The sequence below is a fragment of the Nansenia antarctica genome (genome assembly GCF_963989245.1).
Source record: "Nansenia antarctica genome assembly, chromosome: 13".
In the NCBI taxonomy this organism is placed as follows: Eukaryota; Metazoa; Chordata; class Actinopteri; order Argentiniformes; family Microstomatidae; genus Nansenia; species Nansenia antarctica.
Genome location: NC_137683.1, coordinates 8,394,726 through 8,416,626, shown reverse-complemented (window position 1 = coordinate 8,416,626; position 21,901 = coordinate 8,394,726). Strand labels below are relative to the sequence as shown.

General features: G+C 44.1%; 2 protein-coding genes across 2 annotated transcripts in view; both read right to left on the bottom strand.

Moving 5' to 3' along the window:
• The window catches only part of fbxo45 (F-box protein 45), a 2,363-nt gene extending 867 nt beyond the window's left edge, over nt 1-1,496 (bottom strand). Inside the window, exons 1-2 of the mRNA XM_080543947.1 lie at nt 1,025-1,496; nt 1-114 (exon numbers count right to left, since the gene is read on the bottom strand). The exon at nt 1-114 is cut by the window's left edge and continues 243 nt beyond it. Of these exons, the coding sequence (XP_080400073.1) occupies nt 1-114; nt 1,025-1,366 (456 nt within the window). The 5' untranslated portion in view covers nt 1,367-1,496. The remainder of the gene's footprint in view (nt 115-1,024) is intronic.
• Nucleotides 1,497-3,213: 1,717 nt separating this feature from the next.
• pomp (proteasome maturation protein) lies at nt 3,214-5,117 on the bottom strand. The gene is made up of 6 exons (XM_080543945.1): nt 5,094-5,117; nt 4,458-4,558; nt 4,247-4,307; nt 3,978-4,079; nt 3,742-3,835; nt 3,214-3,551 (listed from the first exon to the last, which is right to left on the bottom strand). Exons 1-6 carry the CDS (start codon nt 5,094-5,096, stop codon nt 3,484-3,486), a joined length of 429 nt encoding a protein of 142 aa, XP_080400071.1. The 5' UTR covers nt 5,097-5,117; the 3' UTR covers nt 3,214-3,483.
• Between the last annotated feature and the right edge of the window lie 16,784 nt (nt 5,118-21,901).

The window sequence follows — 21,901 nt, the reverse complement described above, 5'->3', positions numbered from 1 at the left end:
GGCTCCATCGGTGCTCTGGGCGATGGGGTTGCGATGGAGCGTGAAACCGTTCTTCTTGACGTAGACGTTCCGTGAGCAGTCGTGGGAACTCAGAGCGTGCTGGTAGGACTTCAGCTGCAAGGAGAAGAAAGCATGATGATGTCATGAAGATGTCATGACGATGTCATGATGATGTCATTATGATGTATCTGCAGGGCAGGGCAGACTCCTATCCAGCTCATTGATTGATCTTGACTAAGATGCATCTCTTAGGGCCAGTTTCACAGACAAGGCTTAAGGTCAGGTCCAGGATTAAATCACACTTGCACTGGAAAATCTCCATCGAGGATGCTTTTTAGTCTAGGATTAGTGTTAATCTGCGTCCATAAAACCAGCCCATTCAATAACAAATTGACCTTAAGGCTAGGCTTATATATAAGAACAGAATAACATTGACAACCTGAAATCATTTCTATTCTCATTGGTAGAATGTATCCTAAGTAAACAACATAGCATGGGGTTCATATGTCATGGAGCATTGTGTTTGACAGGACACTTGGGGCTGGTTTCACAGACAAGGCTTAAGCCTAGTAGTCCTGGACTAAATCACACTTTCAATGTCAAATCTCCATTGAAGATGCTTTTTAGTCCAGGATTAGGCTTAAGCCTTGTCTGTGAAACCGGCCCATAGTAGTGGATATCGCCAATAGTGTTACATAACCAATGTGCCATGCCCTTGTCTCAGAAAACAGCACGCACAAACCATCATGCATGCATTTAAAGTCAGTGAACACTGCAGACTGATTCTAGGCACCCAGCAAGCAAACACAAATCCTTAGATCTCTAGCTACCTTTCCCTTGTATTAGATCTCTAGCTCCTACCTTTCCCTTGTATTAGATCTCTAGCTCTCCTACCTTTCCCTTGTATTAGATCTCTAGCTCCTACCTTTCCCTTGTATTAGATCTCTAGCTACCCTACCTTTCCCTTGTAGGTGGGCAGATTTTCCCTTACCTTTCCCTTGTAGGTGGGCAGATGTTCCCTTACCTTTCCCTTGTAGGTGGGAAGATTGCAGAGGATGTCGGAGCGCAGTGCCTCCTCGCTGAGGGACCGGGCGCTCAGGCTGCGCCACACCTCGCTGTTCTCGTCCGCCAGACAGTTGTTCCAGTGCCAGCAGACCAGAGAGCAGCGCATCAGGTCATACAGGTCCAGATAGGAGAACAGATGCTCCAGAACCCGGCCGGGGAGCCTGGCTGGGCCAGGGGAGACATGGGAGGACCCAGAGCCATGGGAGGACCCTGATCCGGCTGACCCTGACCCGGCCGGGCTGAGGCTGTGAGCGGCTGAGCCGAGGCAGGAGGACGCACCCCCCCTGGCCGCTCCCGACATAGAGTCTAGATGTGTGCAAACAGCCCGATCAAGAGTGTCAGCTTCAGCATCGGTTCCGATCTAAAATGAATTAAAAACGAAACATTTCCAAATAACTAAATCGGGACTAAATCACGGCGGTGATGTTGTTATTCGATGAACCCTGCCCGGGTTGGTAGAAAGGAAGCTACAGTGAAATGGGAGTGGATGGTCCCGGAAATGCTTGTCGGCGAAATCGTGAATGTGAATTAAATATTTAGTGTATTTTTTTTTTCTTACAATTTTGAATAATAGATAGATTATGCGCAAACAATTCACACAATATTGATCTGAAAATTATAATATTTCTTGGATGGTCCCGGAAATGCTTGTCGGCGAAATCGTGAATGTGAATTAAATATTTCGTGTATTTTTTTTTCTTACAATTTTGAATAATAGATGGATTATGCTCAAACAATTCACACAATATTGATGTGAAAATTATAATATTTCAAATTATTTGTAGAAACCTAGGACCCTAGGTCGGTCTGGTACGGCCCGTTGTTGCTGATCTGCCGCCTGCGGCCCTCTACCATCATGTGATATTTATACGCTGATATCAATGGTACAAGTTGTTTCATTCAGCTACTGTATTTTCGGTTAATATTCTTCTAGTTTTAAAATTACGTGACAAATGCTAATAAAATCGCAGCTGGTAAATGGTATAGAAATGTTTTTAAATGTGTTGTTGTACGGCGACCTTGAGTGCCATGAAAGGCGCCTTATAAAATAAATTTATTATTATTATTATTATTATTATTAAATGGACTGCACTTATATAGCGGCGGTCTGGCGACCTTGTGATCATTAGACGGCAGCTACCTCCTGCGCTACAGCCTCCTCTATATAAATAACATTATATAGGCTATATGACATCCACTTTTCGACCAATTATTTATCAAGTTGAGGACTTAATAATAATTAATGAAGGACTTAATAATCATGATGACATCCTAGACCCCCATTGACCTCTTTAATATTAAATAATGTTGTCCAACGTGATACAATAAAGTAATCAATAAGAATCTATTGTATGTACAGTATGTGCTCAGTTATATTATTATCTCTCCATGATCAATGTATGGGGATTTTGTTATCATTGACAATCTTGTACGTATGCTGCGTCAAAGATGTGATGCCTATAGAGAGACCTGTTGCTCCTTAGGCTTTTTATCCAATCTCAGGAACATCTCCCCAGAGGAACTGTGCAAGGCCTGCCTCAAACTGTACAGAAGTACAGCACAGACCTGCAGGAAGAACTGGGTGATTGTAGCATTCTGTAAAAAAAATATGAGAAGTCACCTCTCGCCTAGAAACCTGATGACCGCAATATAAGAAAGAGAGCTCCAAAGGGCCTTCCCAACGTTGACATTGGAGCCCAATCTGGCAACACTGCAGAAAGATGCTACGAAAGTCCCGCAAAACAATTGTTATTTCTCGGCGTGACAAATGTGAGATGTGGCGTGTGAGAGTGTCAACTGGTTGATATGCGTGTGTCTCACGTACTACTGTATATGGATCGCAAGTGCCCATCTTTGTTTTTCTTCTTTTGAGAGGTGATCTAAATAATCGTTGCTTGAAACAGGTGGAAGGTCAATGCTGCAGTTCTACGGACAGGTCAATGCTGCAGTTCTACGGAGTTTCCACTATGTTTTGCCCGCCAGGGCTCTGCGCCAGTCACGTGACTGAAAACTATGAATTACCAACTTTCATAACTCTGGACCGAAGAAAAAAACAGCGCCTTCACCCATCCCTAACCTAAATATAAACATTGTATCAACACAGCATGCCTTACAGTTTATGCAATACACAGTAAAACACACTCCAAATGAATTAGATGGACTTTATTAGAAACACACGAGTCAATCCAACCATACAAAATTCTTGAGTGCTGTCCCGGGTATGTGGAAATAACCATTTCTATAGCACACACCAAGTCAGTGGTCACTAACCCTGGCCATTGACAGCTAAAGGGTGTACGTTGTGTTCAATGCTGGGCATGAACAAAAGGCTGTACACTCATTAGCTTTCTAAGACCAGGGTTGGTAACTACTACCTTAACAAATGAACAAAAAAAACAGCTTGGGGTGTGGTAGCTCTCACAGCAGTCCCAGCTTGTACTCCATCATGATGTGGGGCTCTCCCATCATCTCACTCTGGGATGGATCTGCAAGGAGACAACATGACCATGAGTTCTCTTTCTCAACAGACACATAATGCTGGTGGTTTTCTCATCAGTCACATTATGTGGCTTTATTATGCAAGTGGCTCGATTGAGGAGCAAGGTGCTGATTCAGACGTTGTCTGCTGTGCAAGTATGAAAACTATGGTAAAGACTGTAGTAGTGTAACAATCACCATTGAGGATGTCCTCAAAGCCGATGCTTTCGTCGTTCCCTCTGAGTGTGTCCAGGGCCAGGTGTGAGCTCTGCAAGAATGGCAGGCGCTGGATCTGAGATGAGGAGAGGGAGAGAAGAAAAAAGTAGAAGACAGAAAGAAACCACATGAATTAATTAAATAATTGTGTTCTTACTGTATGTATGTATGTATGTGTGTGTGTGTGTGTGTGTATGTGTGTATGTGTGTGTGTATACCTGCATGGCAGCCCTGTACTCCATCTGTAGTTTAAGGGGAGCATGGAGGCCTTGGATGTTTCTGAGGGTGGAGAAATTCATCTTGTCCTGGTTCAGCTGGAACTGCATAGTGAAAAGAAAGAAAACGCTCAACACTGGGTAATAGCATCAGGCAGGAAGAGTTTAAGTTGTGTCAAATGGCTCTCCTCGTCTCCTTTCCACGACAAATCATCTGGAAACACTGGATAGGTGAAGAAATAATAAAATGTAAGCAGAATCATCACGCTCACATTCTTTTCTGACAGCTCCAACTGGTGGCTGGGGAGCAGTTCATTCTTCACACTGCTGAACCTGTGTGTGCGAGAAGAAGAGAGGGAGAGAGAGGGAGGTCAATCTTGCACATTTTGTAAAAGCAGATACTGTTATAACTGCAACACAGTCTGATACAATGTGGCCAGATGGAAGATGATGAGCTAACGAGAGGTCTCTTAACTATCTCACCCGGTTCTGAGCGTATCCTGAACGCCATAAGTCCCGGCTTGTGGGCATAAGCCTGTCACCGGTACACTGTCCTTCAGCTGCGAGCGGAGTCCACGGGTATTCTGGTTTATTGGGAAAACGCCAGATTACAACACATTAGATTACAACACATTACGTGAGTTTAGAATGATAAGGTTCTATCTCCGTTTAGGGTAGTTCAGAGATATTGAGCGTCAAAGTTTTTACATTCCATTATGTTTTGTGAGATGGAACCTTTGTATTTTATTAATTACTCACTCAAAAATGTCAACATTTTTAAAATAACACCACACAGGCATTAATAAACACCTAATGGATCAGATTATGTAAAAAACTACATTTTGACAAAAAGGGAGATAGAACCTTATAATTCTAACGTCACGACATTATCTGAGCCCAGGTACCAACCATCCTAGCCACCTAGCGTTAGCTCACTGACGAGACTAGAGTGACTAATCACATTTGCGAAAATCATCAGTGTAAGCAAGTGTTTCGAAGCCATAAGCTCTTGTTTGGCATGTTTGTCGTACATCATCGTATATTCAGTCCAAAAGATAATGAATAGGAGCCAGAATTCATTGTTACATTGGAAATTGGATCGCAAGCTAGCTGACTTACCATTGTCGTGATGCTTGTAGTTTTTTTTTTCTGTAACATCCGGTCCGGGCTCGTTTATGTGACGTACCTTCCGGATCAGATCAGACAGAGAAGCTAGCTATAGTCGTCAGTCGAGATTCGACACTCATAGCATTTCTTGTCTTTCTTTTGCTGTTTATGAGAAACATAATTCTCATTAGAATATATGTATATTATATAGCATATAATACATTTATCATATAACACCAATAGTTGCTATATCTACCAACTCTGATCAAGTGTAATACAGAACGGGGGTATAGCTCAGTGGTAGAGCATTTGACTGCAGATCAAGAGGTCCCCGGTTCAAATCCGGGTGCCCCCTCATTTTGCTCAGAATCCAATCAAAACATCTTTAGTTCACGTGATGGATGTTCTGTCTACTGTGCAGGGTGCCACATTTTCTATCTATCTGTGGTGGCTGGCACTAATAAACTCTGCAACACACCTCTGCATAGCCCAATCAGCAAATAAGAGTGTAACTGACTCAAAAAGTATTTTTTAGAGTAGCCATACTTACTTTGTTAACCGTAAAAATAAATAAAAAATAAAGTATTAACTGCAAAATTTTCAATACTTTTTCTATTTCACTTTTTATTGGACTTTGGACATTCTATTTTGTAATGTCTTTGTGTCAGTCATCTCTGGATTAAAATGGCTCCCGGTAACTCAGTCTGACAGTCAGTCAGTTGGTCCAGTCTTTTTGTATTATGATGGCTGGTTTGTGGTAGCCAGGTTCCAGTCGGATATGTTGGCCGTGGAGTGTTCTGACTTGGTGAGGCTGGAGACCAGGGGGTGGATACAACGGTAGGTGCCCATCTGACTGTCCTCTTGGCCCAGCCCAGAGGACTCACACGGGTACAGCTTGGACAGGACCAACCTCTTATCTACAGCTGGAGGGGGAGAGAGTTTCAAACTCCACCATCAAGGTGGTTGTAGGGAGGAGAAGAAAGACACAGAGAGAAACAGGGGTGTAAGGAAAGAAACAGACAGATGTGGATGGGAATAAGGGGAAGAAAGGATGATGATACAGATGAAAGGGGAGAGATATCTTGTTATGCCCCACTTTGACCAGCAGGATGCAGTATAATCCAATTTAATTGTTTTACGATTGCTAAGTTGCAGTGTTCAATACTGAAGTCACATTGTCAAAACTCTTCATACAGTCAGCGAAACAGAAGTCCATGTGGACCAAACTGTGACTCCTTTTTACATTGCTGCTTTCACACAAAATGCATTCAATGACCACATTCTCAAAAATCCATGAACACTTCTCTCATTCAAACTCCCCCATCTGCAAAACACTATGTATTTGCAACACATTTTTCCAATGTTAACACACTGTGTTCAAAACTGTGAAGAACACATTCAAAACAGAATGATTTGGTGCATTTTTGCAGTGATCATATTTCTATCATATATGACCGAAAGCTTGCAATAAACTATGTTTTTTGCACAGTGTTTGAGTGTGCAGATGCTGTTATTTTGCACTCTATTGATACTCTTCAGTTCCAGAACCTCAGCAAAGTCTGATAACGGATGAGCGGTGGTATTTTCACTATTTGCAGTAAGCAGTAATTGAAATGTCTAGAAAATATTAGCAGAATATATACAATGAAATGAAATAGACTAGATGCATTGTCAGGGAAGACATTAGATGTGACCAGATGCAGACCAGAGGGTGGACCAAAACCCTCAGGAGTGAGAATGTTTTTTTGTGAGTGCTATAGTATTGTAGCCCTGGAATGTTCCACTTTATTTTCCACAAATAAATGTAGTGTACTTTGAAGTAAATACCGTAACTTACTTTCTGCAAAGATACTGAAAAAATTATACACTAAAGGATAGAAGCAAATTGCAGCATTTCCGATTCATTCTTGTTGCCTAATACTTAACAGTTGTACAGTCAACTATTCTGTGATGATTACTATAAATCAAACCATTCTTATAATGAAATATTAATTCTTGTGAAAATCATTCAAACCATGTAATGCTCCCTGTTGTTAGTGTTTTGTAGGTCAGAGGTTATGAATGACTGTGTATGCTTTCTGAGTGAACATTGTTTCGAGTGTATGGTTGAACGAGCTTCTTTTGAGACATATGAAGTGTTTGGCCAACATGCATGTTAGTAATGTAGACTGTATGTAGATGCATGTTAGTAATGCAGACTGTATGAAGAGTTGACAATGTGACTTCAGTTTTGAACACTGTGACTTAGCAATCGTAAAAAAAAAACTGTAAGTTATAGCTGTATGTGATTGTGTGGAATGGAATTCTCTGAAGAACAAGTGAAATCAGACCAAGACAGTAATGAAGTTTACCAATTTGACCGGACTCACTGACCTTTGCAAGAGGAACTACTGGTGCCCACATCCATCCACTCACTCATATACCTGTAAATACCAATGTCAATATCATGCAGCTGTACTACTGTGTAAAGTGCAGATCTAGTATATCATAGCATTGCCTAATATATGGTCCAATATGCTGTACTAGGAAACGTTATGCTGGTAGATTCTATTGGAGACATTATCTAATCTTTTCTTAATTATTTTTATAGATTTTTTAGACATACACATTAGACAATACTCATTACCTATGGGGTGGTCGGGTGAGCTGGTTCATATTAGGCATGTATAGCGGCATGTAGACAGCATTACATGAAAAAAGAAATAAGTAAATATATATATATATATATATATTGTTATATCCTAACTAGGTATGTTGATATAACTAAATATACTTTCTATATAGTAGAGCAAGCAGGAGCTGGAGACCGTGTTACTGTAATGGTGGTAACTTTATTAGTCGACAACGGAAACGGATAACACGTCATACATATATATTAGGCAGTACCCGGATGCCCCACAAGGTGGTAGTATAAGTACATGACAACTCCTCCCCACTTAATGAACAAGTAGGCTCACTATCAAACCCTTGAAATTAACAATCGCTCAGAACTCCAATCACAAAAACAAGATCACTTTGTTAACTAGTTATATTCCATTCATCTTATTCTAAGGGAATGAGTTACGGACTACTCAAACCCTGACATGACCCAGGGGATTATTATGCCCCATTCTTGAGGGTCTGTCACATCCCTACTACAGATCCAGGCGTTTCGGCGGTCGCCGCTCTCTCTGTGACTGGCGATGAGTAGTACGGCCATCCGGCAGAACTACACTGTCTGTATCCGGAACAGGTTTCGGTGTGGAACACGGCGACAGTTCTGTCTCCGATACAGCGGTGAAAGTGGATCCAGAGTCAACAGGCTCCACTGTACCTGGTGTATCCTGGATGAGTGTGCTCTGGATTGGGCTGCCCCGGTTGCTTGGCTCAGCAGCAACCACTGGTGTGTTTAACCCAGGTGTTGCAGACCCCGCGAGAAGCTGGTCGGTGTGTCTCCTCCAGACTAGGTCATCCTTGGTCCGCACTGTATAAGACACCGGCCCGGTCTGTTCCAGGACTGTAGCAGGCGTCCACTTAGCTCGGTTGTTATAGTTACGTGCCAGTACACGGTCACCGGGCCGGAAGGTCCTTTCTTTTGCTCTCTGCTCACGTCTCTTGACCTGAGCCTGTTGTTTCAGGTGCACAGTCTCTTTGGTCTTTGGGGGTTTCAGAAGGTCGAGATTGGTGCGGAGTTGTCTCTTCATGAGAAGTGCTGCCGGCGCGACTTGAGTGGTTGAGTGCGGTATATTTCTGTATGACAGCAGAAACCTATTGAGCCGCTGGTGGAGAGATCCTTGTCCCTGTGAGGCCTTCAGGCCGTTTTTCATGCTCTGAACAAATCTCTCTGCTAATCCATTTGTGGATGGGTGATAGGGGGCAGAGCGGATGTGTTGTACTCCATTTGCCTCCAGGAATCTCTCAAACTCTTGTGAGACGAATTGGGGCCCGTTATCGCTCACCAGCTGTTCTGGAAACCCGAATCGACTGAACATCTCTCCTAGTTTCTCGATGGTTTTCTCTGCTGTGGTCGATCTCATTATCGCCACTTCCGGCCACTTACTGTGGGCATCAACCACCACCAGGAACATCCTCTCCTCCATCGGGCCAGCGAAGTCCACATGAACTCGCTGCCATGGTGCCTCCGGCCAATCCCACGGATGGAGGGGAGCTGGCTGCGGCATGCAGCGCACCTGCTGGCATGACGTACATGTTTTCACCGTCTCCTCGATCTGACCATCCAGTCCAGGCCACCAAAAGTAGCTTCTCGCAAGCTCCTTCATGCGGACGATCCCACTATGTCCTTCATGTAGCTGCAGTAGTAGCCTTTTCCGTAACACAGGCGGAATAATCACCCGGCGTCCCCAGAGGAGACATCCTGCCTGCACAGACAGTTCACTCCTTCTTGTGAGGTAGGGCTTGAGCTCGGGAAGGTCTCCCCTCCTACCGGTGATCAGTACATCCATCAGCGTTGACAATACAGGGTCATTCCGGGTGTGTCTCTTCACTTGAGCTGCTGTGATGGGCGCTTCCTCAACTTGACTGAAGTAGAAAATGCCGGTCCGTGTCGGCTCGGCACGGACCACAGGCAGGGGTAGTCTCGAGAGGCCATCCGCATTGGCGTGCATCTCCGACTTGCGGTATTTGATGTCGTAGTCATGAGCAGACAACAACAAGGCCCATCTTTGCATCCTTCCCGCCGCCAGGGATGGAATGCCGGTGTGGGGCCCGAAGATTGTTGTGAGGGGCTGATGGTCTGTCAGGAGAACAAACTTTCTCCCAAAGAGATAGTGATGAATTTTTTTTACTCCAAACACAATCCCCAGTGCTTCACGTTCTATTTGTGCATAGCCGCTCTCAGCCTTGCTGAGTGTACGGGAGGCGAATGCAATTGGCCGTTCCTCCCCGCTGGGCATGATGTGTGAAACAACTGCTCCCACCCCATATGGGGAGGCATCACACGCCAGTTGTAGGGGCAGTGCGGGGTCAAAATGTGTCAGGGCGTCAGATTCCAGCAGCGCCCGTTTCGTTATCTCAAACGCAGCCTCACATTGTTGAGTCCATACCCAGGCTTGCCCGTGGCACAGCAGCTGATGTAGGGGTCGCAGTAGAGAAGACAGGTTCTGGATAAACTTCCCGTAGTAATTGAGGAGCCCCAGATAAGAGCGGAGTTGACTCACATTTTGAGGTGCTGGTGCTTCCACGATGGCCTTGGTTTTGGATGGAGCCTTGTGCAAGCCCTCCGCGTCAATCACGTGACCCAGATACTCGACGGAAGACTGGAAAAACTCACACTTTGACTTGCGAACTTTTAATCCATATTCTTCCAGTCGCTGCAGAGTGGCCTCCAGGTTCCCCAGATGTTCCTGTTCTGTCCTTCCAGTGATGAGTATGTCATCCAAATAACATTGGACCCCGTCTAAGCCGCTCAGTATCTGCTCCATCGCACGCTGGAAGAGAGCCGGTGCAGACGTAATCCCGAAAGGTAGTCTGCAGTATCGGTACAGGCCCTTGTGAGTGACTATGGTGAGCAGGTCTCTAGATTTCTCGTCGACCTGCATCTGTAAGTAGGCTTGGTTGAGGTCGATTTTGCTGAATCTTTGTCCTCCAGCCAAGCCTGTGAACAGGTCCTCTATGCGAGGGAGTGGATAGTGTTCAGCCTCTAGCACAGGGTTCAGGGTGACTTTAAAATCTCCGCAGATTCTCACCGAAGTATCTTTTTTAATGACTGGTACGATGGGAGTGGCCCACTCACTTCGACTGATGGGCTCCAGCACCCCACTCTTGACCAATGATTCCAGCTCAGCTTCCACTTTTGGCTTTATGGCGTATGGGACTTGTCTCGCTTTCAGGAACTTGGGTCTGCTGTCTGGCTTGATGTTCAGACTGACTATGATGTCCTTCATTTTTCCAAGTTCCTCTTTGAACACCTCCGCATGTTTGTTCAGGATAGCAGTCAGAGGGGATTCCCCTTTGTTCAGCATGTGAACCTTGGGCCAGTCCAGTCGGAGTTCCGCCAGCCACGAACGGCCTAGCAGAGATGACAAGCCGCCCCCCACGACGTACAGTGGTAGGTGTGCGGTTTGCCCATTCACCTGGACTGTGACATGGATGACCCCCTTGGTTGGCACTGACTCGCCGGTGTAGGTTCTCAGTTTGAGTTTCGTTGGTTGTAGTGGCAGATGCGGCAGGGTTTCTTTGTAGACAGCATACGATATAAGAGAGACTGCTGCCCCAGTGTCTATTTCCATACGCACTGGTTTCCCCTCCAGCAGTGGAGTTTCGAAATAACCCCCTGCACCTCCCACTACTGACAGGACATACACAGGTTCCTCGTCTGATGAGCTGCTGAGATTAGCCGTAGCTTGGCTAGGTTGTACACTATGCACAGGCTGTCTCTTTTGGAATCTGTATTTTGACTTATTGTTGTCCAGACTAGGATTTTTAATCAGTCCCTTACTTTTGCATGCCCGTTCAATGTGACCTTTTTTTCCACACTTCCTGCAGTCCACATCCTTACTCCAACACTCAGCAGCCAAATGTCCACTCTTGTCGCATCTGTAACATTTGCTCTGGGTACCTCTGTCCTCTGCGGAGACTCTGTGCAGCTTACCGCTCTCACTGAGCTGATGAGCGTCCTTGGTCGCTAATTCCATGGACACACTCACTTCAATAGCTCTTTCCAGGGTAAGTGCACTTTCAGTTAAGAGGCGTTTCTGGGCAGCCTCACTCCTGAGGCCGCACACGAGCCTGTCCCGTATGGTGTCGTTCAGTACATTGCCAAATTCACAATGCTCTGTCAGCCTTCTAAGGGCAGCCACAAATGTCACTACTGACTCCCCCTCCTCCTGGTTCCTTTTATGGAAGCGAAACCGCTCCGCAATCACCAGGGGCTTTGGTGAAAAGTGCTCTGACAGGGTTTTCACAATAGCAGTATAGTTTTTAGTCCCAGGTTTGTCAGGCTGGACTAGTGCACGGAGCAAATTATATGCTTTAGGTCCCATGACACTCAAAAACGTCGGCACCAACTTCACCCCTTCAATGCCATTTGCTGCTGCAAAGTACTCAAAACGTTCAGTGTAGGAGTTCCACTGCTCCGTACCTTCCTCAAAGGGGCCGATGCTTCCCAATATCCCCGCCATAATAACAGCTGGGATAGGCTGGCTGGTTCAGCTGGCTGCCGCTGTTCGCCGTCAGACATGCGTCGCTTTCACTGCCGGTGCTAGCAATGCTAATGTTGTTAGCATACCTTGGTAGCCTGGCTCCGTCGTAACGTCTCCTAACTCTACTAACTCTACTAAACCGACGAAAACACACGTAAGTCTCGCCGATCCTCGTCGCCACTTGTTATATCCTAACTAGGTATGTTGATATAACTAAATATACTTTCTATATAGTAGAGCAAGCAGGAGCTGGAGACCGTGTTACTGTAATGGTGGTAACTTTATTAGTCGACAACGGAAACGGATAACACGTCATACATATATATTAGGCAGTACCCGGATGCCCCACAAGGTGGTAGTATAAGTACATGACATATATCTAAACGGTAAAAATGGAAAGAGCCAAAACGTGACTCCATCAGCTCCTATACAGCTTAGTATGCCCCTAGGTGTTTCAGTTCATTATTGATAAAAAGAAATAATACGTAATGGTAATATCCCTGAAAGAAAAGTAATGAAATTAACACAAACCAAAAGCATAACCCCAAACAAACAATAAAATAAAATCATAATAGAACAATAAGGTTAAGGAGGAGGGGGGAGGGGGGCATCTAATCATCATCTGGTTGAATGGTGATCTTACTCAGGTGGTCGGCGAAAGGCTTCCAAGTCATGTCAAAGGTTGTATTGGAATTTCTAAGTGAAAATCAAATTTGTTCTAGTTTGATGTGGTTCAGGATCTCTTTGAGCCAGCTATTATGTAAGGGGGGGAGGGTGTGCTTCCATTTAAATAGGATAAGTCTTCTTGCAAGTAGAGTTGTAAAAGCAAGGACGCGTCTCTTTGTGAGCGAAAAAAATGGGTGTTGTAGGCAGTGGGATACCAATTCCAAATAGGGCTGTGGGAGGTTCAGGTTCGAGGTTCCTGCCAAAGACTGTCCCGAGTGTGTCAAATACCTGGCGCCAGAAGTCTGTCAATTTCGGACAAGACCAGAACATGTGGGTGTGGTTAGCAGGTGATTGTTTGCATCTGTTACAAGTCGTGAGCTTAGAATGATAAGGTTCTATCTCCATTTAGGGTAGTTCAGAGATATTGAGCTTCAAAGTTTTTACATTCCATTATGTTCTGTGAGTAAAGAGTCGAACTGAGACCCGGGTGGGTGATTGGGGAAGTGGGGGTATTTAGTTTTAATAAAATGTTTGACCTGGAGGAAACGAAAAAAGTGAGATTGGGGCAGTTCAAACCTGGATGAGAGTTCTGCAAAGTCTGTAAAAATTCCGTCCTTGTAGAGATCTTTGACATTAATTAAGCCTTTGTCACGGCAGATGCGAAAGGTGGGGTCAAAGGAAGAGGGTGGGAATAAATGATTTTCATAGATTGGGGTGGAAGGTTTATCCAGTCCAAAATGTTTTACGAAATTGTAGCCAGATCTTAATCGAATTGGTGACAACTGGGTTTTGGGAGATATTGTGAATCTTGAGAGGAAGTTGTGGACATTATCTCATCTAAATGGGAATCGGCTGCATCAATCTAGAACAAATCTCATCGTCATAGTTACTTGTCAATGTTGAGTGCATTGGTCCACTCCAGTAGCTCATCCACCTCCCACTCTTCAACGAGGTTCGGTCCTAGCTGCTCTATTTCCTTCATCATACCCTGAGCTGACCTATCCACCAGAGCAGCCGCCTGTCTGTTCTCTGTACGAGCGTCCAGACGGCCTTGGTCATACCTGTGGACACCGGCGAGACAACATGTGAGAGGGAAAGACAGGTGAAGATGGAGGAGTAAGAGGATGATAGGGGACAGGTGATAGGGACAGATAGGTATGAGAGGTAGGTTATACCTAGATAAGAAGCGGGAGTGGTAGTTGTCTATTGATACATGTGGGGTGGTGAGGTGAGCAATATACTGCGGAGTAGATGGAGGGACAGGATCTCACTTGCTGTTACAGGTGCACCCATACACAGGGTGAGACAGGAGAAGGAAGGTGGAGGAACACACCTGTACAGTTGTGAAAACTAAAAGAGTGACCACCACCCATAGTTTCTTCACACTCCCTGACTCACATATGTTTCAGCCAGTCAATCTTCCTTCTCTTCTTCCTCATCGCTACGTCCTGCTGGCGCTGGAGTTTACAATGGTGGAACTCCACCTTCTTGCTAGAGGTGTCCAAGGTGATGGTGTCAGTAAAGACTTTACTGTCAGTAAACTGAACCAAGGAATACAGAGAGAGAGAGAGAGAGAGAGAGAGGGAAAAGAGAAATAGCAGGATATGTTCACAATAGTTTGAGTCATGTATACCTATGTCTAGTCAGGCGTCTCTGCTCCCACCCACCTTGCCAGAGAAGACTCTCCAGCCGTTGTTCTCCGTGCGACGGTACCACCCAGAACGATCGCCCGGGACCAGGGGTCTCTTGTTGTGGATCTGCCTGGGGACAGGCCTCTTCTGGCTCGGGTGGGTGTAATCCTTAGGGCTGTTGGAACACATATCCACTATGGGTCGATGGGTGAAGATCTTATAGTAGATGTTGGGGGGAAATGTGGTCTACCGGAGAGAAATAACATGAGTTCATGAGACCCCAATGAAGTGTGGACTTACTACAACTGCACATCTCTAATGACCGTGCCTATAATGGCAAAGGTCCAAATTGTGTGGACGATTAGCCTATGTATTCTATTCTATACATTTCCGAATGTCAATGTTTGGCCTGTTTGGCCCTGTTTAAGCCTTGAATGGCTTGTGATGCAGTTCACATCCAGCCATCTGTACTCATGGAGGTACATGGATGTGAAAGGTCAACTCACCCCGCCCAGTCTGAACCTGATATACACCCCCGCCGCCGCATCCAGGAGCTCTGCCTGGAACAACAACATCACTCACATTATTATTATTATTATTATTATTATTATTATTATTATTCCATTGTTGATTAGAACTTTATTGTATCTTAGTCATTTGCATTAGCATAGCCTGTTTCCCATTGTCTTATTCCCCTTCCCCCAGGGACTACAGATAGAAATGAGCTCTGAGCTATATCTGGAGCAATATATGTATTGTGCATTATCCCTGTCAAATAAACTAATAAACAAACAAACATTGAGCAAGGATGCATCGTTTTTCAGATACGCTATTACTGTACTGTGTGTGTGTGTGTGTGTGCGTGTGTGTGTGCGTGCGTGTGTGTGTGTGTGAATGTTTGTCTGTATGTGTGTGTGTGAGATGGCTGTACCTCTCTGGGGTTGACTGATTTGAGGATGAGGCGTGGGTCTCCCTGGTTGCGGAATCTCACAAGGTTCTTGAAGTATTTGAACACGTGTATGTCCTGTAGATAATATGTTTAATAATAATAATAATACAAATGATGTGGAGGTCAATGTTAAAGGGCAACTCCAGCAGTAGTTTCACTTCCTAACTCTAACCCAGGACGGAAAGGTGGTATTTGGGAAATTCTACTTCCAATCGCTGAGGTCCTCTGGCATTGAACTTTTAACGGTCCCTAGAGCCAGGACCAAGAGACATGGGGAGGCAGCCCTCAGGTTTTATGCCCCCAGCCTCTGGAATACCTTGCCAGAAAACCTAACAATGGCTGAAACTGTGGGAACTTTTAAGCGAGATCTTAAGACATACCTATTTAATCTCGCTTTTTATCGTGTACTTTTAATTATGAACATGTGCTATATAAATAAACATTTACATTCAGGAAACCAATGTCATGGCTCAAAACATTCAATTTTAGGTGACAGTCTGAGTAGGAGATTTTTACATTTTCACCAAAGATATTATTTGGGTACTAAAATCATCATAGAACATCATGGGTAAATGGTTTGCAGCTTGAAAGGTTGCCATAGTACTGGAGTGGGCCTGTAAACAGTGTTCAGCTGTCTGTCAGCTCTATTTTCAGCTGGCACCAAATTCCAAGTCCAAGTGTCGGTGTTGTGTCATATATGTTCCCTTGTCAGATATTGTTTTGTTTTTTTCACTATTAATTGTGGTTTTAAGAGGGTTAGTCGTTAGTATATATGGCAAAAACCTCAGTGCCTCCTCCTCCTCCTCCTCCTCCTCCTCTGACACACTACCTCAGTGTCTCCTCCTCCTCCTCCTCCTCCTCTGACACACTACCTCAGTGTCTCCTCCTCCTCCTCCTCCTCTGACACACTACCTCAGTGTCTCCTCCTCCTCCCCCTCCTCCTCTGACACACTACCTCAGTGTCTCCTCCTCCTCCTCCTCCTCTGACACACTACCTCAGTGTCTCCTCCTCCTCCTCCTCCTCCTCTGACACACTACCTCAGCGCCTCCTCCTCCTCCTCCTCCTCCTCCTCTGACACACTACCTCAGTGTCTCCTCCTCCTCCTCCTCCTCCTCTGACACACTACCTCAGTGCCTCCTCCTCCTCCTCCTCCTCTGACACACTACCTCAGTGTCTCCTCCTCCTCCTCCTCTGACACACTACCTCAGTGTCTCCTCCTCCTCCTCCTCTGACACACTACCTCAGTGTCTCCTCCTCCTCCTCCTCCTCCTCCTCCTCCTCTGACACACTACCTCAGTGTCTCCTCCTCCTCCTCCTCCTCTGACACACTACCTCAGTGTCTCCTCCTCCTCCTCCTCCTCCTCTGACACACTACCTCAGTGTCTCCTCCTCTTCCTCCTCCTCTGACACACTACCTCAGTGTCTCCTCCTCCTCCTCCTCCTCCTCCTCCTCTGACACACTACCTCAGTGTCTCCTCCTCCTCCTCCTCCTCTGACACACTACCTCAGTGTCTCCTCCTCCTCCTCCTCCTCCTCTGACACACTACCTCAGTGTCTCCTCCTCCTCCTCCTCCTCTGACACACTACCTCAGTGTCTCCTCCTCCTCCTCCTCCTCCTCTGACACACTACCTCAGCGCCTCCTCCTCCTCCTCCTCCTCCTCCTCCTCTGACACACTACCTCAGTGTCTCCTCCTCCTCCTCCTCCTCTGACACACTACCTCAGTGTCTCCTCCTCCTCCTCCTCCTCTGACACACTACCTCAGTGCCTCCTCCTCCTCCTCCTCCTCCTCTGACACACTACCTCAGTGCCTCCTCCTCCTCCTCCTCCTCTGACACACTACCTCAGTGTCTCCTCCTCCTCCTCCTCTGACACACTACCTCAGTGTCTCCTCCTCCTCCTCCTCTGACACACTACCTCAGTGCCTCCTCCTCCTCCTCCTCTGACACACTACCTCAGTGTCTCCTCCTCCTCCTCCTCTGACACACTACCTCAGTGTCTCCTCCTCCTCCTCCTCCTCCTCTGACACACTACCTCAGTGTCTCCTCCTCCTCCTCCTCCTCCTCCTCTGACACACTACCTCAGTGTCTCCCCCTCCTCCTCCTCCTCCTCCTCCTCCTCTGACACACTACCTCAGTGTCTCCTCCTCCTCCTCCTCCTCCTCCTCTGACACACTACCTGAGTGTCTCCTCCTCCTCCTCCTCCTCCTCCTCTGACACACTACCTCAGTGTCTCCTCCTCCTCCTCCTCCTCCTCCTCTGACACACTACCTCAGTGTCTCCTCCTCCTCCTCCTCCTCCTCTGACACACTACCTCAGTGCCTCCTCTTCCTCCTCCTCTGACACACTCCTCAGTGCCTCCTCCTCCTCCTCCTCCTCTTCCTCCTCCTCTGACACACAACCTCAGCGCCTCCTCCTCCTCCTCCTCCTCCTCCTCTGACACACTACCTCAGCGCCCATCCTGTCACTATTGCATTCCAAGTGTTTTCATGCATTTAAGAAACATATATAAACATGAATGGTTTAATTGATGTTAATTGATTACATTAATTGATGTTATCACAATTTGTCAATTTATCGAAAATGAAATGCTTTGGAGCACCAACTGCCATAGGTGTAAACCACTATTATTGTTATTTTTACAATAACTTTCATTAGAAAGAAAGAAATATTTCCTTTCGAACCAAAGATATTTTATGTGAAAATATGTAGACAATTATAAAAAACATTTTTTGGGGTGAGCAATTCATTTCAGATTTGACTGTCAGAAAAATGCAACCGTTGGGTAACTAAACACCATTTAATATTTACTATTTAATGAATATTTACCAACATGGTTACCATTTCATAACCATTTAACAAGGTGGTTAAACTGGATGTTTACCCACTACTCTGAAGGCCTATTCTGCCCTCCAATGTCTGCAGGATTGACCTTTTGATTCAGTAGCTGTAAATGAAATGCCTCCAGACTCCCCCAGCAGTGATGGAAAATTATTTAGACCTACCATGTTTATGTGAAGTATTACTTTAAGGTTTGGCTACTTTTCCCCCATCAAATATCACTTGAATGTACTATTTAGCAGCTTTTTAAAAAATCTGATTTGGACAATATATGTGGAAAACTCAGTTGTAGTTTTATATCAAATATGCATCTTTGTTCATGTTTCTTTATGTCATTTTGTGTCTCTGTGTGTGCAGGTGTAGGTCTACTGTCTACTGGGTGACACATACCATATGTCTCCTCCATGTCCTCTGTATGATCCTGGCTGATCTGTGGTAGAGACCCTCCTGCCGTGGCTTCAGACGTGTGTTATTATTCTCCGCAGGTGGGTCTTCCTCTGGGAACGGCCTGGCACTAATGGGGGTGGGGTGCGGTACAATTAATATAATTAATATCATTAATTGGAAGTGATTTACAATAAGTACATTTATCGAAATATTAAGTGAATCAAAGCACACATGCCATCAGCAGTGACAGTGCTAGAGAAAAGAAGAAAACAATATACTATATAGGCCTATATATTTATTTTTATGAATGAGAATTGTGATAACTGAGAACTAATTGGGCTAATGAGTAGAGATATACTAGCTAGCTATATATCAAGCACTTGGAAGCTGCTAACCTTTTCAATTTGTATCGGATCCTGACCTCCATGCTTGTGTGGACGACCAAAACCTTTAAGAAAAACGGTTAATCAAACTACCCTGACTTTATGCAGTGTTAGACAAAATAGCTAATAATAACAATAACAACAATAATAATAACAATAACAATAATAATATATTAGACTTATATAGCGCTTTTCTAGACACTCAAAGACGCTTTACAAACTGAAAAGATCGAGTAGTTATAATAAAAAAGAAACAAAAAATAAATAAAAGGTTGGACCGTCCTCTCTCAACTGGCATTTTTGGAAAAACGTTTAAGTTCGCGTGCATAATGATTCCTGACGGAGCTCTTACTGGACATGAATAATGGCAGTATTGCAGGTTCTCCTACCTGGCTGATGAAATGTCACGTACCTCCGTGTGTCAGAGAGACGCTAACGCAAACATGTTATATAATCAGCTGCCCCTCCATCATGTGTTTTCTTACAAACAGGCAAACGCATCTGGTTACCAAGCAACAGTAGGCATAGCGCGTCATGCTAGATGTCCCCCAGCCTCACCATAGAGCTGAGGCCCTGATACAATACTACTTTCTATATGTCGTGACGTTAGAATTATAAGGTTCTATCTCCATTTTGGCTCAAAATTTAGTTTTTTACATAATCTGATCCATTAGGTGTTTATTAATGCCTGTGTGGTGTCCTTTTTTTAAAATGTTGACATTTTTGAGTTAGTAATTCATAAAATACTAAGGATCCATCTCACAAAACATAATGGAATGTAAAAACTTTGACGCTCAATATCTCTGAACTGCCCTAAACGGAGATAGAACCTTATCATTCTAAACGGAGATAGAACCTTATCATTCTAAGCTCACGATGTATCCTTCCTTCTTTGAAGAAGTCACTGACCTGAGTGCACTGATGGAAGCAAGCTGTTCCTGGCCTTGCCTCCACCAATCAAGTCGTGTCAGTTCAGTTATAAGGACGGAGAGAAGCCGTTAAGTGCTAAATAGTATGGATCTACAGACATAGACATAGTAGTATATGGACCCACAGTAAATACAAATATGATTCAGAATCAAAATCAGAATTGCTTTTATTACGGATACAAAGAGTGACATTCTTGGGTTCAGGTTGAATTAGACTTTGGCATTGCAGCAGAAATACAAAATCAATAATAGAATACGCAGGATATAAACAACAAAATCAATAAAAGACTAAGCAGGATATAAACAACAGTCAACAATAGCTGTATAAACAATAGCGTCAGAGCGTCAATAATATAATAGATGATAGCAGCAGAATGCAATTCAGCATATAAGGTTCTATCTCCATTTTGGGTCAAAATTTAGTTTTTTACATAATCTGATCCATTAGGTGTTTATTAATGCCTGTGTGGTGTTATTTTTAAAATGTTGACCTTTTTGAGTTAGTAATTCATAAAATACAAAGGTTCCATCTCACAAAACATAACGGAATGTAACATCTTTGATGCTCAATATCTCTGAACTGCCCTAAACGGAGATAGAACCTTATAATTCTAAGATCACGAATAGCCTAATGTAGGCTACATTTTAAAGATTAAAAAAATACTTTTTCTAAATTGTATATACTTTCTGTTTGGGTAATTTCAGCAAACAATAACATGTTGTGGTCCTTATCACTTTGGCATACTTTCCATTCATGTTTTAACACAGATCATAGAGAGTCACTCTCTTCATTGGAGGACATGGAGCTGGAGGTAGCGCCCCCAAGTGGACAGTAGCATAAACGCTTGTTACATTGCGTCCATCAATCCTTTATCAGCCTCCAAGCCATAACATGGGTGCAACATTTTAAATCAGCACCTCTTCCTATTTCATTTATCTCGTTGTCATTTTGTCAATTGTGTTTATTGATAAAGTCTATGCTGCTACTATCCGTCCCATATCTGTCCGTTCGTCACAGAAGTCTGTCAGTTCCTATGTCATTTTTTATTAAACTTGGGTGAATGTCTTGCCATAGTTATTTTTTAGGGGTTCCGAGGTGACGCCGATTCATCTCGTGGCATTATTTATTCTAACTTTATTCTGAAGTGAATCAGTTAATTCATGTTGTATTTTTTTTTATTATTTCCTGGAGATTTTACAGGTCTGACCAATACAGTGATTCATAAATAATTCCCAGAGTGCATCGCGGTACCTTAATTTCGGAAAGAAAGAAAGCTTTAAAAGTTACAAAGAAGGCACTATAATCATAACTCCGACGATAATATGGCAGCATATTATATGGGCTATATTATATATGAATTTATAACTGCCACACCGTGAACATGAAGTAGTCGGCTGTTGTACGCTATATATAACCTGTATCACGTGAATGGTTTCGGTTGGTCCGAAAGCAGTGGGGATCACAATTGATTGCTACAGTCAGTTACAGAATTCCTTGTTTCTTCTCTCCCCTCTCCCACTGCTGACCTTGACTAGCCTTTTGCCTACCACACTTTACATTATGTAGCTATTATCACAATATATGACAAGCAAGTCAATAGCATCAATAATACATTATATGCATTATTGACGATGCACGTGTTGAGATGTAGTCCTATTAACACCATAGAGTACCTAGGACTTTAGTGGGTTGCTTAACTAATTAACAGTAAACTACACCCCATGTTATGTTAGGTTTTAATTTTCCAATCTGTCTTTTGAAACTTCGTCCCAAAAATGTAGAATCAAATGAATGAAGGGATTCAGGCACTGTAACAACCAATACTGTTTATAATGTAATGAATCACCTTTTAATTTAGAATGTAGCCTAATAAAAGTGGATAATGTAATAACTTG

Bases quoted from the DNA above. Each gene is read 5' to 3' on its own strand.
- pomp (XM_080543945.1), bottom strand. The intron at 4,308-4,457 runs GTGAGATAGTTA...TCGCACACACAG, and splicing joins CAGGATACGCTCAGAACCGG to GTTCAGCAGTGTGAAGAATG. The intron at 3,836-3,977 runs GTATACACACAC...TCCTCATCTCAG, and splicing joins AGTACAGGGCTGCCATGCAG to ATCCAGCGCCTGCCATTCTT.